The sequence below is a fragment of the Akebia trifoliata genome, chromosome 6 (genome assembly GCF_017979445.1).
Source record: "Akebia trifoliata isolate Shusen 1 chromosome 6, ASM1797944v1, whole genome shotgun sequence".
Lineage (NCBI taxonomy): Eukaryota > Viridiplantae > Streptophyta > Magnoliopsida > Ranunculales > Lardizabalaceae > Akebia > Akebia trifoliata.
The window spans coordinates 28,857,379-28,876,211 of NC_141380.1; the positions used below are offsets into that span (position 1 = coordinate 28,857,379).

At 34.0% G+C, this 18,833-nt stretch overlaps 1 protein-coding gene and 1 long non-coding RNA gene across 5 annotated transcripts; one reads left to right on the forward strand and one right to left on the reverse strand.

Moving 5' to 3' along the window:
• Window positions 1-1,304: 1,304 nt before the first annotated feature.
• On the reverse strand, window positions 1,305-4,400 carry LOC147400667 (uncharacterized). 4 transcript variants are annotated; one of them, XR_015179469.1, is made up of 4 exons: window positions 4,043-4,400; window positions 2,193-2,262; window positions 1,740-2,094; window positions 1,305-1,645 (listed from the first exon to the last, which is right to left on the reverse strand). It is a non-coding gene; the product is annotated as an uncharacterized LOC147400667 (long non-coding RNA). The 4 variants fall into 4 exon arrangements; XR_015179467.1 differs by having other exon boundaries at window positions 3,931-4,400; XR_015179468.1 differs by having other exon boundaries at window positions 1,740-2,262.
• Window positions 4,401-5,621: 1,221 nt separating this feature from the next.
• Window positions 5,622-17,274, forward strand: LOC147400668 (DNA-directed RNA polymerases II, IV and V subunit 6A-like). The gene is made up of 7 exons (XM_086446453.1): window positions 5,622-5,869; window positions 11,620-11,728; window positions 14,505-14,538; window positions 14,649-14,824; window positions 14,903-14,954; window positions 16,789-16,856; window positions 16,972-17,274. Exons 2-7 carry the CDS (start codon window positions 11,694-11,696, stop codon window positions 17,039-17,041), a joined length of 435 nt encoding a protein of 144 aa, XP_086302579.1. The 5' UTR covers window positions 5,622-5,869; window positions 11,620-11,693; the 3' UTR covers window positions 17,042-17,274.
• Window positions 17,275-18,833: the final 1,559 nt, after the last annotated feature.

Genomic DNA, 18,833 nt, shown 5'->3' on the forward strand with positions numbered 1-18,833 from the left:
GAAGGGAAGAGAAGAGAAGACTAGTTTCTCCTGACCTTGTTTGGATTGAAAGAGAAGAGAAGAGAAATAACTAAGTTTCTCCTGTTTGGTTATGATTCATAAGAGAAGAGAAGAGAAATTATTCTTGTCAAATGACTATTATACCCTTCATAGTCTAAAAAATAAAGTTCTATTTATACAATGATACAAAATATAAACACCTAAACTCATTTGTAAATAACATGATAAATATTCATTTTCCAACCAAATTCCATATCAAGAAATTATTTTTTAATCCAAATGACTATTATACCATTCATAATCTAAAGAACAAAATTCTACTTGTACAATGATACAAAATATAGACACCTAAATTTATTTATAAAGAACGTGATAAATATTCATCTTCCAACCAAATATCATACAAGAAATTATTTTTAGTCCAAATGACTATTATACCCTTCATAGTCTACAAATAACCATTACACTTAAATTAATAGCAACTTTCTTTATTTAGGGAAAATTACTTAAGGGACCCACGTAGAAGGATTTCTTTCTACATTATCCCTAAGTTTTGCGTGTTAGCTTGATAGGACATTTATTAGTAAACTTTTTTCTTTCTTAACGGTCTCTTGTACTGATGAATTCATAATTTTTACTATTGAACTTGATGGTTTGTTATTTAGTATCGAGTTTGCATTTTACTGTTGAGCTCACTACTATTTATTGACGAGTTCACTTTTTATTTACTGTCGAACTCAACGCTTTTTTAATAACTATCAAATACACCGTTTTTTCAAATAAAAAATTGTGAACTCAACACTGATAAAACCCACCCATTTCCAATTTTTGAGTTTTTTCGATTAAAATACATGGAAATATCGACTTAAAACTTGAGATAACGATTTATTTAAATGATTTCAACCTAAAAAAGAACCATTATTGATCGATTTTCATTCAAAAACTAAGAAAAAAAAAGTGAAAAAAATCCTAATTTTTTACATACATCTACAAAATGGTTGAGAAACACCCTCGAAAATGACTTATTTTTTCTTAAATCCTTTCTGATTGAATGAAGTCTCCGAAACTCAATTGAGATGTCAAAAATCCAATTTTTAGATGAAAATGTTGAATTCGAACGGTTAAGGCATTCAATCGTGATGTCATGATATAAAAAGTATAGCAAATGATTTTATTAAACATGCCTCATAAAACTCTATATTGAAGAATGTTTGATAAATTATATCTCTATTACATAAAGAATTTTGGGGAGGGCACTCTAACCACTCCCCATCCCCACAAAAAAATAAAAAATAAAATAATAATACACTCAACAAACTGAGTCTATAAAATAAAATAAAATAAAAATCCATATCCGATTTCAATAATGAACTCTATACCAAGACTATAGGACTAACGTTTGTTTACTGAGCTGGATGAAATTTTATCTTACAATCAAATAACTCAACTCCCATTTCTATTTCAGACAATCTTTGCATTTTCAAAAGTACGATATCCATCCTTTCAATGAATCTTCACGTCTGCTAAACAGAATGCTAATCCACAATTTGAGTTTCACCCAATATCATGGGCAACTGTTAGAACTAAATTGCTTTTGATGCACTGTTCTTGTTGCATGATGTCAAAACTGGGAGTGCTGTATATTCTGTCACCAAGGAAAAAAAAAAGTATCATCAACCAAATGGGTTCGAGAAATTCTTTAAGAAAGTGGTCACAAAAGCATGAGCAAACCAACAGACCTTGTTAATATGTCACCTTTGTCGGCATATTGTCATGCCATCTCCAATGGGTAACTAAATTTTTTCCCAAGTTTTACGAGTAGAACTTGTTGATGAAAACAAAGTGAAGAACTCAACAAAAAAGTATATATACCCACCATACTAATGCTAACACGTGTGACCTCCATTATACTTTTATTGAAATTTCTTATGCTGATAATCTTTGGGTCATTTACCTACTCAACAAAATACTACTGCATAAAACTTAGTTTCACAATAGGTAAAGTTTCAAGATTATATATTGGTGTACCATTGGATCACCAACTTTCCCATGCCAGAGGACATTATCCATCACAATTACACCCCCAACCCTTACCTACAAAAGGATATCAAAATGACACATCAGATTAAGCAATCTGGATCAAATAGTATAATTCTATAACTGAATGTCGAAACCATAAATTCTATTTTTACCAATTATAACAGCAACTCATAATATTCATGATACATTTTCTTCTCAGTATCAACAAATGCAAAATCATAGCTGCATAAAGAAGACATTAATGGAAAAAATTATTGAATTAAAATCAAAACTTCCAAACAGCATGATATATTACACACATTAGTAAGAATAGGAGTGGAAATAACAACCAATTTACTAGTTTATTAACTCTATAACCTAAACCGGCACCCTTGAACCTATGATTTACTCTAAAAAAAGTCCTAAACACTTAAATTAATCACTCCAAATAGAAACCCAGCTATACCATCTCAGAAGCCCTATATAATAGATAATAGCTTATCCTTATAAGAAGATTAAAATACTTAACCAATACATGAACCCATCATCATCAATGCCTCATACCCAAAATTTGGGGCAGGATACAACATGAATGGAAAGCTGCTTATGCAGAAACATGCCAAATTTTTTTTTTTTAGTATGAGGACAGCATTGAGCTAATAGAAAACCCATTTTACATACAACATGAAACAAAGCAGAATTGAAGAAATATGAACAATAAGACAATTTTAACAAATTTGCTACTTAGATGCCAAACCAAGCAAAATAGAATTAATAAATCAAACTGAAATCTTTTATAAAAACTGAAAGCTATATATATAAACCCAAATTTATACATCAAAGAACAATATGATTCATAATTTGCATTACAGACCTACGGAAAAGAGAAAAAAATATATATGTGAAGACTTAGAACTACAATCCAATAAGAGATATTTGAATTTTTTTTTGTGATAAAAACTTCAATCACATAAAAATTCTCAATTACAGGAAACCATAACCATGGATGATTTCAAAACTTATATAATATGGTATAGTTAATATCAAGAACAAATGAAACCCTAGGATACAAACCAATGTGATAAAAACTAGGAAGAAGATGCAGAAAATTAACTCCCACATCAAGGGGGAAACCTTCAATTTATTAAATCATAGACTGATTGTTCTTGTTACCTCCAGACATGGATGACTTCCTACTTATATAGACTTCTTAATAAGCGAAAAACAGCAACTAACAGAAATTGAAACTAAACCCAAAAACAGAAGCAATTAAACAAAACAAACTAGAAATGAATCCTAAATAGAACTAAGACAGAAACTACATATTTTATTCCATCCCACTCCTTGGGCACATATCACAATAATAAAAAAAACTCATCTTCGAAGCTAGATTCAAGTAAAATCGAAACAGTGAAAAATTCCCATTAAAGTTCGACTATGTTGCTCATATTCTAAGTTCTAGTTCAAATGTTGGGGTCGGAAACATGAATCATTTCCCTGTTCAACTCCATCTAGAACTATATCTTCAAATCTTTCCTTATAAATTAGGGTTGCAAATGCTCAAACATATCATACGCATCTCATGAACTCGTGTTCCATGTAAGTAAATCACCTAAAACAATGATTTTTTAATATATTTATTTATTTATTTATTATCCTTCTTTGATTTTTCACAGTTCTCAGAGTTACAGAAGGCATCAAATATTAATACCCAATCTAAAAAATTCTTAATTTCTGTATCTGAATCATACCCAAATCAGGTTTAAGAACCTAATGACAAGAGAGAGAGAGAGAGAGAGAGAGAGAGAGAACCAAAAATGAAAAATATAAAAATAAAAATAAAAAAGTTGAGAAGGTAGTAGCTTACCCACCAACACCAGAAACAAAGAGGTAAAGGAGAGAGCTTCTTACCTTAACGATTTCTTCCACTAAACCCTACATCAAATCTGAGTTGAACAAAGTTTCTAGGGTTCATGGAACCAAATGAGAAACACCAGAAGAATGAGAGAGAGAGTGATAATACCTCGGGTCATCTCCGATTCGAGGTCGTCTCCTTCGTTTCACTCTCTAGGGTTTCTGAAATCGGCCTAAATTTGTTAGCTTAGTTGGTGTGTAAGTAGCAATAGCTGGTCTGTCAATATTACTTAACTTTGGAAATTTGGAGAATGAGGAGGACAAAATTGGAATGTAAAAATTTGGTCTCTTCCCTTCCCTCCTCATCTCTCCACTTTTGGAGGAAACAAAATTCGGCACTTTTTCCCTTCCCTTCCCTCCGTTTTTCTTCTCTTCCCTCCTTACTTAACAATCCAAACAGGAGAAAGGAAGAGAAAATAGCATATTTTCTCTTCCCTTCCCTCCCTTTCCCTCAATCCAAACACAGTGTAAGAACACAACAAGGGATATAAAAGTAATTTTTAAAAAAATTGAAGGGTATTATTAAAATGAGAGTTTGACGTGGCATACTAATTAAGAGCAGTGTTTTAAAAACCAAAGTAGACTGGGTTGAACCGGCCTCATTAGCTCCTGCGGATTGAGTCAACCTAAAAAACCCAATTAAAATAAAACAATTAATCCGTTTGATGCTAGTGATTTAACCATTGACCTTATCGGGTTTGTGAAAGATCCGATTCAAAATTTGGGGAATTTTTAAATATCCCTTCACAATTTATTGAATATTGATGTAGGAACAAAAAATATTGATCCTAGGGATTAGAAAAGGAAACATTCTGACCCAATCCAAACCTAATAACCCAAGTGGTTCAAACTTACAATGGGTCTGACCCATACCTCAATCGGTTCGACTAAAAGGGATCTAACCCTTTCAATCTCTTGATTCACAAGGTGGTTTGGTCTCCATAGGAGCCAACCCCTTCAACCTCTTGTTCGTAAGGTGGTTCAGCCTCCTATAGAGCCAACCCCTTCAACCTCTTGATTTACAAGGTGATTCGGCTTCCTAAGGAGCTGACCCTTCAACCTCTAACATAGGGTGATTCAACCTCCATAGGAGCTGATCCTTTCACCCAAATATTCATGAGGTGGTTTGACAGTCATTGGAGCCAACCCCTTGACATTTCACTATAAGATGGTTTGGCATTCTCAAGGAGCCAACCCTATAATAATTCATCATAAGATTGTTCAATCTCCTCGAGAAGTCAACCCCCTAAACATAATATCTACATAAGGATCAATCCTTTTAGGGTCTGTTTGGATTGACTACTCTAAGGGCTTTTTACTTTGGTGGAGAGTCAAAGGCATTTATTCTATCATGTCTCGTGCTTTTGTAAAGAGTAATTTATTAAAAAAAAAAAGTCAAAATAATATTTTTACGAGAAGTACTGAAAATGGGATTTCTCAAATTTGTTTTTTCGAAAAAACAATTTTTTCGTGCGATTCCAATTTTACCCTCAAGACTAAAGACTTAGGGGGCGTTTGTTTAACGCTGAAATAAGTGCTTAATGCTGAACACAATTCAGCATCAGCAATCTTCCGAAATCAGTGCGTTTGTTTGAAATAAAAAATCAGTGAAAAATGCTGAAAAATATATCAAAATTTTCAGCCATTTTTTTTCACTTAACGCTGAATGCTATTTGCGCTCAGCACCGTTATATATTCGGACGGACAAATATACCCTTCTAAATTTAAAAAAATTACAGCAGAATATCCTTAAATCCCTAATCTCTTCTCTACGAATAAGAGAACCAGCGTTGAACAACAGCCCATCTTTGCCGCCGAACGAAGTTCATCGCCATCGCCGAACAAGATTTATCGCCGTCGCCGACCGAGATTCATTGCTGTTAGAGGTTCATCGTCAAAGACAAGCTCGCATACAGAAGCTCTCTGCAATCGTTAGGTACGTTCAACAAAAACCCTCTTTCCTATCTGGTTCTTGGAGAACTGATCTGTTGTGATGATTTTGGTTGTTAATTTTCTGAAATTTCTTAGCTGTAGCATCCTCCTCCTTCGAGACGAAACATTTGATCCATAAGAAAGCACCTCAAAACAAGCTCTCATACAGTTTTTCCTCTTTCACCTCCTAAACCCCAAAGAAGACAAACTCTAGTATGTAAATGTGATTTTAGATTGTCATATTTAAGAGTAATCAAACCAGCAAACCTTATTTTGCTTGATAGACTAGCCATTAGTAGTACCCCCCAAGCTTTCTTTCCATCATTCATACTCTGGCATGGAATAGAAGGACAGGACCCTTCCATTTTTGTTAGTTGCCTACAAGGCCAATTAGGCGTAATTAGATACATATTTTTTCTTTAAGTTTTTAAATAATTCTTCAAATTAACTAAACTTTGCATACTAACTTTCACAATTAGTGTAATAAATTCCGCAAGGAAGGATGGAATTTTGAGCAATGATGGCCAGAATGAGTGAATGAAGTTAATAAGTAGACCCTTGATGTGGGAACCGTCGTGATCTTGCACGATGACCAAAATTGAATTATTTCCATTACCAATGAATGAAGCAATCCAGAAGCATAATTTTAATAAATAATTGGAAAAAAGACATCAAACATGATCGGTCATTATCATCAAATGGCCATATCTTAGCTACTTTACATTGTCATAATCCTTCCCATGTTGCAATCCAAGAATCTGCTTTATGTGCTGGATTTCAGCATTCTCCATTATTTGCTTATGGCTTGCTTCCCTTACATTGAGCAGCTTACCTCTCAATGGGAACACGCCATAGTTGTTACGACCCACAACAGATATACCTGCCATCTGTATAAGTTCAATAGTTGTTTGAGTTTTTGGTTTTGACTTTCAACATATTGTTTAATCTGTTTTTTGGTATGTTGGGATTCAAATTTTTGGATTTGGGTTGATGAGTTGGGTGCATTTGGGGAGACAGTGAGAGTGTGTGTTGAAGAATTTGTTGATGCAAGGTTGTTATTTGCCCAATTTTAAATTTGGGTTTCTAAATTTTCGTGCATTTGGGGAGTTTTTTTGGGGGGAAGATTAGAACATGAATTGTGAAATATTTGTTTATCTGAAGTTGATTTTGGTGCACTTTGGTCTTGAAACTTTGTTATGCTTTGGTGAGTTTATAGAGGCTTGACATTTTGGGGGTTTTGTTGATTCGTTTGTGATGGAGTTTCAGATATTTTGTATTTAATTTGGTTCATGGGTGGTCTTTGTTTTTGCCTTATTTATATATAGTGATGTGTAATTTGGATTTTGGTTGGTGAGTTAAGATTATGCATTTGGGGAGTAATGGGCTTTGTTTTTTGAAGGTTTAGGGTCCTTCTGATGTTAAATGTGAACCAGAAATTTATCAAAAATAAAAAATAAAAAAATGTGAACCAGAAAATAGATTAATTAGTGATGAGAATCAGCAGGGAATGTAATAGGGTTGAAATATATCTTGAGTTTTTCAAGAATTGAGGTCGTGTAAAATTGCTCTAGTTGAGGATGGACATCTTGGTTGGCAAATGTCATATTAGTAGTTATTAAATTCAACATAGTGCCTTTAATTAGGAAGCTTTGCAATCTAGAAAGATCTCTTATTCGTTGAAAAAGGGATGATGAGATGGTAAGTTCTTGAAGGTGTTGTAAATCAATGGAACTCTGGAGTCAACAAAAATCTATATATACGAAAGGTAATAGGTCCCCCACTGTATGGACTATAGAGAGCAGTGGAGTGTATACTTTAATTTCAATTTTTGGTAAATATGTTGAAATGTTCAAGGAAGTAGGTGGAGGCATGGTTTAAAATATCGAATGTATCAGCCAATATCATATCTATTTTTTCATTGGCAGAACATTGAATTGATACGATATTTTAAACGTTGGGTGGAGGATCTGATGAAATCTTGACCCTCAATTGTAAATATGGTCGACTTCTAAATCGGTCAGGTGTTGAGACACTCTAAAGATGTAGTAGTAATAGTAATAAGAAGAGTGGGAATTGTTTATCAACAAGAATTTGTAATATTTGGCAGTTATGGCAATTCTTTCTATATCATCCTCGCATTCGTAGAATTAGAGTTGACATAGATCGAAGGTTGTTGATGTAAATGAGTGTAGTTTTTTTTTTCTTCCCTAAACACACGAAACACAAATCGAGGCTCCACACGAAACGCGAAAGAGATAGAGAGGAGACTCTCGTTCGACAAGAGCCCTCGAGAGTGAAGTCTCTGCCTCGGGCGACTACGGTGGCTAGTGCTCCACCAACGGAAACCCTCAAGGAACCTCGACAGAACCCTCAGCGGTGGTGAGATCTCTCTGATCTTTGAAACCCTCAATAGAACCCTCGACTGAACCTAAGGTTTGTTCTAATTCTAAGAAATTTTTTAAAATCTCATCTGAGACGACTAAAATAAATCGAATATGTCGTCCTAGATGATTTGTTCTCATTCATGGACGAGACGAGACTTCAAAACGAGTTTTAAAAACATGCCTTCATCTCGAGGATTTAGCCATGTGGTTTACATCATCATCAACTTATAAATAACAGTCTTTTTATCCTTTAAGGTTTAAACCCTTCATTCGTTAGTCTCTCTCTTTCCTCTTCTACTTTGCTAATCTCATCGTCTTTGGCAACAGGTCTCTCTCTCTCTCTCTCTTCCTTGAAAACAGCAATTACGTTATTTATAACATAATAGAGTACTAAAGACTACTTAAAATGGTTATAGAATTTTTTTAGGGTTTGTGTTTATTAGTTATTGAATTGGATGATTTGATGTTGATAATGCGGTATGGTGGAGAGAAGAATTTTTACGAGATGTTTTTTATGAGTAGACATCAAATCTATATTTGTAATTGAGGCCAAATCATAATTACTTTTATAAATCAGAATGTAAAAAAGTTTTTTTTTCTTAATTTTTTTTATTTTGAGGTTTGGTGGTTAGTAAGGTGAAGGTTGGGTTAAAGGGAGTCGATATATAAATATAAAAGAGTAAAAAATAAATATTAAAAATTATGAAAATGTAATATATAATATATTAGGCATTTATTTTAAGTTTTTAATATAGTTTTTGACCAAAAATACTATTGTATAATGAATATGTAGGAATGATAACACGTTTCCACACATAATTTTACATTTTATGATTCTAAAAAAAGGTTTAACCATCAACATATTTTTTGAGCAGAATAAGATACTATTGAAAAAATTTAAAGAAAATCTTAACATTAAGACATTTATCATAAAATCTCACATTAAACAGCATTTTTTAACCAAATCGCAAACAACATAAATGCTAAAAAAATAACCATAGGCCTTCATAAAAATGGGTTTATTATTATTTTAAATGTAAAACACACATTTAAAATGTGTGTATATCTATATATATATATATATTTTTTTTTTTTTTTGAAAAAGAAGATTTTTTTGAAAATTGTTTTTACAATACACATTTTAAAGGACACTTTTTATAAAAAATGAAATTTTTTTTAAGGAGGCGCAAAACGTTAACCAATTGAATTATGAGAAGCAAAGCCAAAATTAACACCTATAGGTCTTCATGGATTTTTAAAATGCAATCTACTTACAATAGATTTTTAAGCGAAGCTATGCATTAACATTATGATGTCTCTAACAATTGGGATTGTTGTTGGAGATGGCACAACTTGGATGAATGGGTTGGGCTTGTAGCTGAATTGGTTTCTCCATTTTCGAGCATGACTTTTTTATCGCCCTTGATAACAACTACGTAGAAGCAATTTTCCCAAATTAAAGTATGGTCAATGATGCCTATCTAAAATTCATTGAGACTCTTGGAAGAGGGAGTTGATGGATTTTTGAGTTTATCAAGAACAGTGGCAATAAGGTGGATAGGTAGGAAATGCTACTAGGTGGTCTTTCTTGTAGGGCTCCTTTGTTTGAGATGGATCTCTGTTGTACCAACTACAATGCATCTTTGAGAGTAATAAAGGGTGTTTGGGCCTTTGAATTCTTCTTTGGGAGAATTTCTCTACTCGAAATTTGTATTGGATGTTTATTTAGAATTTGGATAATCACCCTTTTATATCAAGATTTTAAGAAACTGAAGGAGATTTTAGAATTTCTTGGTGCCAATCTTGTATTTCTAAAGTATGTGAATAATCTACACGATATCAACATCAAATCATCCAATTCAATAACTAATAAATACAAACCCTAAAAAAAATTCTATAACCATTTTAAGTAGTCTTTAGTACTCTATTATGTTATAAACAACGTAATTGCTGTTTTCCAAGAAGGAAGAGAGAGAGAGAGAGACCTGTTACCAAAAACGATGAGATTAGCAGAGTAGAAGAGGAAAGAGAGAGACTAACGAATGAAGGGTTTAAACCTTAAAGGATAAAAAGACTGTTATTTATAAGTTGATGATGATGCAAACCACATGGCTAAATCCTTGAGATGAAGGCATGTTTTTAAAACTCGATTTGAAGTCTCGTCTCGTCTCGTCCATGAATGAGAACAAATCATCTAGGACGACATATTCGATTTATTTTAGTCGTCTCAGATGAGATTTTAAAAAATTCCTTAGAATTAGAACAAACCTTAGGTTCAGTCGAGGGTTCTATTGAGGGTTTCAAAGATCAGAGAGATCTCGCCACCGCTGAGGGTTTTGTCGAGGTTCCTTGAGGGTTTCCGTTGGTGGAGCACTAGCCACCGTAGTCGCCCGAGGGAGAGACTTCACTCTCGAGGGCTCTTGTTGAACGAGAGTCTCCTCTCTATCTCTTTCGCGTTTCGTGTGGAGCCTCGATTTGTGTTTCGTGTGTTTAGGGAAGAAAAAAAATGATAAAGAGAGTCTGATTATCCTACTTATTTTGGTCAACTACGTTATATATTTTTGGATTGCCATGCCATCATGTCCTTGTATTAAGTTAGTTTACATATGTTCTGATTTTTTGGACAACCCCCAGATCCCCACCTCTCTCTCAAAACTATCTTAAGCTTCCCCCTCTTTTTACGCACACATACAAGCTTGAATCATACTCTTTCCCGCAAAAGTAAGAATAAATTATATTTTTCTTTACTCTTTCTCTTTTTAATCCTTGTATCACTTAATAACACTATCATGGTAATTCAAACTTTTGTTATTTCTATAATGAGCTGAATTTCACACTTTCAAGAAAAAAAAAAAAAGATATGGCTTTGGGCAGAGTGGACTGGAGGAATATGATTCCTCTTACTGAACCAAATCTTTGCAATAAGGCTTTAATGATGATATGTATTCTAGTATTTTATTTTATTTTTGCATTATGTTGCTCTATGAATAACTGTAAAGTAAATTACTACCCAAGTGGTGGAGCAATGGTTCATCAGCCTGGGTTTGCTCCACAGGGTTGTATGATTGAGTTTTCCCATTTGTGACTTTATTCGATACTTTTTTTTTTATGGTAGTAGAGCGTATCTGCATGGATTAGTCCCCCTTCCAAGGGGTGCGGGGGCACCCTGCCACATAAAAAATAAATTGCATGTTTATGGTTTGATTTTAATGAATTGTGATCCGATTTTCTTTGGAGAAATTTTCGTGAAGAAATTCTGCATAAATATTAATATTGATTTTTCTATTTTCATATTCAATTTTTTTACCCTTTTTAGAAACTTGAAATGAAAGGTAAATATCATTCTTCTAACTAAGGGTTCTTGACAAAGGGAGACGAAGTTAGGGTTTTCAAGAAGAACACTCCCAAAGACAACCAAAGGGGAAAAACTTCTCTCTCACAACCATGGCGGATGACGACTATAATGACGCGGACATAGGGTTTGTTTCTCGCTCTAATTTCTCCTAATTGTATCTTGTAGTTGTTTTATTTAGAGATTTGTTACTCTAAATGTCAACTGATATCTATGCTCTTAGCTGGCCCCGTGCTATTTAGATGTTATTAAATTTTGGTTTTGGTGTATTTTAATTAACTTGGAAATGGAAATATTTTGATTAGTGTGGAAATAAGAGCATTTTTATTTAACTAATGGAAATGATTGAAATATTTAGAAACTTTTCATTGAAACTATAGAAAATGTCTATTGTGGAATGCTCGATCTCACCTTTGAGGGGAGGGGGGCGGGGGTTGGGATTTCTTGGGATCTTGGGTTCATGAGGAACTTTGATGTCTACGAGGCTCAATCTATTGCTAATCTCATGTGTTAGATTTCTCATATCCCAGTACCAACAGTGGGACAAGATAATTGAAAGTAGATATGTTCTCGGGATATGAAGTTATCTATTAAATAATTCTACCACTCCGTGGCAAACTGTCATGCTCTCGTTATGTGCGAGTGTTCTTTCATTTATGTGGGGAACATAAATCCCTTCTAACGTTGTGTTTTTTATTTGAGATTGCCAAGGGGGTCACTTGGTCAATTATTGCCCAATGTGTCCGTCCATTGTTGAGTTTGCTAGTCATCTTTTGATTCATTGTGGCTTTGCTTCAAGGATTTGAAGTTATTCATGTCTCTTCATTTATCACAGTTGTCTCTTATAATCCTATCTTCAATTGTCTTTGTTTCTAAGTTGGTCTTCTATAATGCTTTGGTAGAGAGAGTTCTTTGGGAATAACCATATCTGCGATAGGAAGATGGGTTCCCCTAAAGAAATTATCATCTTTTTCATTGTTCTACTATATTTTTGGTGTTTTGTATTTAAAGAGTTGAGGGAATCTTCTTTGATGATTTGATAGTTGGGTGAGATTCTTTATTTAGACAGGAGAAGTAAGTACTATAACTCTATATTATGGTGGCCGTCTAAAAATATATTTTAATTTATTGTTATTTTTAAGAATAGAAATATATATTAGAAAAAAACTGTATTATATACACCTTCAAATGGAGCAAATGCTTAAAGGAACAAATTATCAAATACTACATTATGCATTATTGTATTCTATTTTTAAATATTTATTAATATTACTAAGATACCAAGAACTTAGGACTGAGTGTGCTAATTTCCTTAAAATAATCAAAGAAAGATGGTATATAGATCACGCAATTTATATATATATATATATATATATATATATATATATATATATATATATATATTTTTGATAAATATAAATTATATTAATGAAGAAAGCGAGAAGAGGAGGCTGAGTTAGCCCCTAAATACAAGACAAAAAACAAAAAACCACAAGGAGAAAAACAAAGAAAGGAAAAACCCGTCTGCTGAGGAATGGAACTAAACACAAATAGCTTCCCAATTAAAAACAAAATCTTGGAAGCACATTCCCTCAAAATCTCTACTCAACTTTGACCAAAGAAAAAGAAACCCCAGAATATCTAAAATCACTGTGTGAGTCGAATTCTGTTTGCTATGGAATACCTTGTTGTTCCGCTCTTTCCAAAGACCCCAAGCAATGGCTGAAGGAAGGATAGCTTAGAGATGCCTCTTTCTCGAAGAGAAGATATTGAAACTCCAACCCTCTAAAAGCGCAAAAAACGATAAAGGAAGAACCCAATCCACTTGAAAGCGAGAAAAGAAAAACATCCAAACAACACGGGAAAAAGAACAGTGAATAAAAATATGATTGGCAGACTCCCTGTCCCTCGAACGAAGATAGCAAAATTTTGGGATAATCCACCCCCGGCAAATCAAATTATCTAAGGTGAGGATTCTACCCAAAGAGGCAAGCTAAACAAAGAAAGACACCTTAGAAGGAACAAAAGGGGACCAAATGATAGAAGGAGAGAAAGAAACCTCAAACAATGGAAGCAGGTAATGATAGGAAAGATGAGACCTCCATCAATTCCCAATCATTGAAATTCCTCCTAAATCCTAGATCCCAAGAATATGTGTTCCCGTTCCGAATCAGACACTGCCTTATCGATTTTTTTTTTTTTTAAAGAACAAGCGTACAAGGATGGGAATTGAGTAGACAGAGATGAAGTTCCACACCAACAGTCCTCCCAAAATCTAACCTTATCCCGTAACCCAACTTTGAATTTAATCTCCTTATCAAACTTATCAACTCCTTTCAGAATCTCTCTCCACACACTACACCCGTAACTTCCTTTAGTCTCATCACTATCAATTTATATTTATTATTATATATATATATATATAAATTTTTATCACTAATGTTAACATATTTAAAAAAAAAAATGAATATTTTTATTGAATTTTACTTGTCATTGAAATATTTTCACTGAAACCTTGCGTGCTTTTATACCTGAAAATTTTACTATTTCAGTTGAATTTACTTTTCACTGAAATATTTCACTATATCAACAGTAATTTCCATTAAAATAAATATTAAAAGAAACTTTCAGTTAACTTGTGTCAAACCTTGTTGAAATGGAATTATTTTCTTATATTTCTTGAAAATACATCAAAATTTAATACTATGGCTATCTGGTTGGTATTTACGGATGGTCATTTGTATATATGTATGTGAATGTACTTTCTATCTAGGTTCTTGTTGCCACCATATGTTGTTATGCGGTCCTTATGATCTGATATTTGAAATCTAATCATTATGCGGCCATTAATCATCTACGAATATTTGAAATCTGAAGTACATGAATTGATGTAAAACTTTCAGATATGAGGAGGAGCCAGCAGAGCCTGAGATTGAGGTAAAAAGCTCAAACTTGAGTCTGCTTCCTTACCATTGCTTTTGGTGGACTTGGATCTTTGTTCCATGTAATAAACTAATTATTTAAAATATCAATTGTATACTTGGCAGGAAGGAGCAGAGGAGGATGTTGATAATGTCAATAATGATGATATCCCTGATCCTTTGTTGGGAGAAGCTGAAGAAAAAGAGGTGAAAGAACCGGTAGAACGACCTCGAAAGACATCCAAGTATATGACAAAGTATGAGCGTGCAAGAATACTTGGTACTCGTGCCCTACAGATCAGGTTTTAGTTCTGAACTTTTCTAGGATGGGTTAGTTGATTTGAGCTTTGTTATAACAATAATTCACCTTGGTTGAACAGCATGAATGCTCCTGTGATGGTTGAGTTGGAGGGTGAGACCGATCCACTTGAGGTAAGTTTCTTTTAGTACACCTTGTAAGGTGACGAGAAGTTTGTTATTCTAAAAGCCTTAGGGTTGCTTCAGTGTGATCAAAGCTTTTGCTTAGGTGACACCTAGGTGATCATATCACCTGGTTGGGATGTTTGAAAGGTGAAAGGTGTCTGCAGAAGTTAGTCAGTTTAGACTTATTTTATGAGTTTGGATCCGCGTCAAGGAGTTTGGTACTGTTTTACACTGGATATTAACCTGATGCCACACTCCATCCATGTTTGTGACCAGTAATTGGGTTACCAATGGTTCAAGCTGGCCCATAGCTATCCTAATGGTCGACAACGGTTCGGGCTTCAGCTATGTGTGGTAGGCCTGTTGAGCTGACCCATTTATTTCTTCAATGTTAAATTTTAACATTTTGAAGTAGAGGTATTTTAGGGTATTTCCATAAAATTATAATGGTATTACACCATGAAACAACATTTTATAGAATATTAAATGATAATTTTATCCCATGTTGTACCCCATTTTATGTTAGGTCTATTTTTTTCCCCTTTAAATATACATAAATTTGAACTTTTATAGGTCTTAAACATGGTTTTAAATCTTGTCCGAGGCTGAGATGACTCGCCTGGTCATCTCGGTTTTTTTCATAAACAAGTGAAATATATAGTGTGACTCAACTTTCACATCATATCGCGGACGATATGATATGTATAGGACTAGATATTGAAAATCTCGGATGAGATCATCGAGATCTCTCTCTTTTTACATAAAAAAATTGCAAGAACGCAGGAGCCACTTTAAATCTCTTTGAGTTCATTTGTCATCCATCTCTTCTCTTTTTCTCTTGTTCAATTTTACTTTTGAAGAGCATTACTTCAGTCATCCCCGGGAGCCCTAGTGTCAAATCTCTCTTTATCCTGTATAGCTTCTCCTTGCTTCACTATCAAAAGATGATCCCTGGTTTGTGCATGAGAGTTCTTTAGCTTCCTTTTCAATCAGACAAACAAGGGTTCACATTAAATTATTACTGGAATTTCCTCACTTAGAAGCAGTTAGATCTTGAAAGAGCAGATTTCTTCACCAACCAGTCCATAAAGGATTCATCCTTTAATTTCCTCCATCACTTCTGGATCGAATGGAAATCAGTTAGCTACCTGTATATGCACATGAAGAAAAGCTGGGGAGCTAAAATAGGATTTTTATAAGGTTTTTTTTCCCTAAAAAAATTGGGATTAATCTTGTTTGTCTCGTCCTAAACTGAGATGACTTGTCTGAGACAAGATGGCTCAGTCTCGTCCATGAACAAGACGAGATGTCTGATTTGAAACCATGGTCCTAAAAGCATAAATGGGCTTGGCCTGTCCCTACACACAAAATGGCCCAAATGCATTTGGATGGGCTCAGACATGCAGTTGTTTCTACAGTCCTGGTGCGTCCCCGTTATAAGACTGTCTAGGATTGGGATAGTTTTTGGGGGGCCGTTAAAAATCTGCCTGTTTAATTCTCTACTCTGTCCATTGTCTCCCCTAATCAGCCATTCAAAGCTAATGTCCAGTCAGTGGTTTTCTGTTTATTATTTTAATCAACTAAATTAAAATTCAGTTGCTAATTGCTGAGGTGAAGAAAATCCCTTCATTTTACTTTTATTTGGCGACGTCGTCATTGCACTGCTATTATAAGTTTTCAATACAACACATGAAAGATTGATTGTGGTTTGACATATCTTGAAAGTGATTTGTCTTTTTTAATTATTAAAATACATAAACAGGTCCTGAGACGCCTACATTATTTGTAGAAATTCTTGTCATGGGGTATTAGATCTAATCCTTACCTGCTTCAATGATTTTAGATTGCAATGAAGGAGCTTCGGCAGCGGAAGATACCCTTTACCATTCGTCGCTATTTGCCTGATGGAAGGTAAGATTATCATTTAAATCTCGCTCACGATTGTCTTCGTACTCAGAAAAATGGAAACAAAAATGAATAATATTGTTCTACTTGGCATTCTTGACCGGCCCTATGAATCTGACAGTTATGAAGATTGGGGTGTTGATGAGCTGATCGTTGAAGATTCTTGGAAGAGGCAAGTGGGCGGTGACTAATGAAATCTCTGCCCTATTTTCAAATGTGCTTTGTGCCCTTGAAAGGTTTGGTTTTGTCGATGGTGAGACTACAACTATAATGATCTACCAATGACCGCTAGTTTCTATAATAGCTTTGTGCCCTTGAAAGGTTTGGTTTTGTCAGTGGTGAGACTACAACTATAATGATCTACCAATGACTGCTAGTTTCTATTATATGGAAGTATGTACTGTTTGCAGGTTTTAATGCCTAAGCTCAGCGATCCTTATTTGTGGTGTGGCTAGTAAAACGCTCCTGCAGTCAAGACATTTGTGGTGTGTTTTACACTTTTCGTGGCTGTTTTCGCACTGATCATTACTAAAACCTGGTTAAGTTGGTTGACATTTTCAAAATATTGGCCACAAAAGCGAGCAGTGAATTAATTCTCTAAATTATATTTTTGTTGGGAAATTGTTTTCCTGAAATCACATAGCCCCTAAATAAAATATTAGTGCAATTAAAACAATCAGAACGGATTTATATAATAATGACCAAACATCTCTCTAAAGAATATATAATATCAAAAGCAAGTGGACAGATGACAGATCCAATGGGCTTTACCTGTTAATCAGAACAATTCAATCTTCTATTACATTCTTTGAGACATTTTGAAATCCGTAGTTCTCATTAGCTAGTTTCATCATGGTTTCAAAACTTGTCCGAGATTGAGATGTATCGTCTGAGTCTTCTTGGTTCGGGCATGGATGAGGTGGATGGACAAGTCAATTTTTGGAATAAGATTTAATATTCACGTTCATTTTTCAAATATTTGGATGAGCTGTCTCAAAACATATCGGAAAACTCGTCCGAGATGACTTGGTATTTGGCATGGACAAGACGTAATGCAAAACCAAGTTCTAAAATGATGAGTCTCATCAATCTATTGGATGACCTTATCAATAAAAAAAAATTTGTGCAAGTTTTCGTATGTTAAATACATTACAGTAGTGTGTACCTAAGATACAATCTCAACCAAATGATAGTGTCAATGCATCATTAATCAAAAGTTGAGGATTATAAATGATTGTAATTTTGTTTGCTTACTGCCCAAATTAGGGAAATCCAAATTGATTAATAAAAATCACGTCAAAGAATTTTTTTTGCTATATGAGGGATGTCCATCTAATACATATGAGAATGGTCCATAAATCAAGAGAAAGCCAATTAAGATGATTCGGCCACATTTCAACAGGGTCATTTACACTCTCATATGGGCAGAATATGCAAGTTTAAACTACTCAAAGAAAGAAAGAAATAGGACGCAAGTGAATGTGGATTGAAATAGTGAAAGCGGATATGAACACTTTGAGAAACAGAAGAACAACTCTGAAAGAAAAGAAAAAAAATTCAAAGAGGAACTGTATTTTCATTTAAGGAAACTAAGATCCTTGGAATAATATGCTTAGACATTGTCGATGGCTGTCCATCTAGGAGCCCTTTGTCCTAATTGGAATCCATAAATCATGATTTTCTTGTAATTTTTTTTAATAATGTCACACTTACTTACACATAAACATGCATTTGACATGACAAAGGAACCACCTTCACAATTTTTGCTTATAAATGTGTTTTTATGACGAGCTTATAAATGTTTATAGCCTCTCTTATAATACTTCACTATAAATCATCCCCTGCCTCCAAAAGAAGAAAATATTAGTTACATGTGATACATTGGAATAAGTTAAAGCAAGAAAAGAGGTGACTTAGAATGTTAAAACCACTTATTTTCAGAATAAGTTTATAAAGATTAGAGACAACTAAATAATTTCTCAT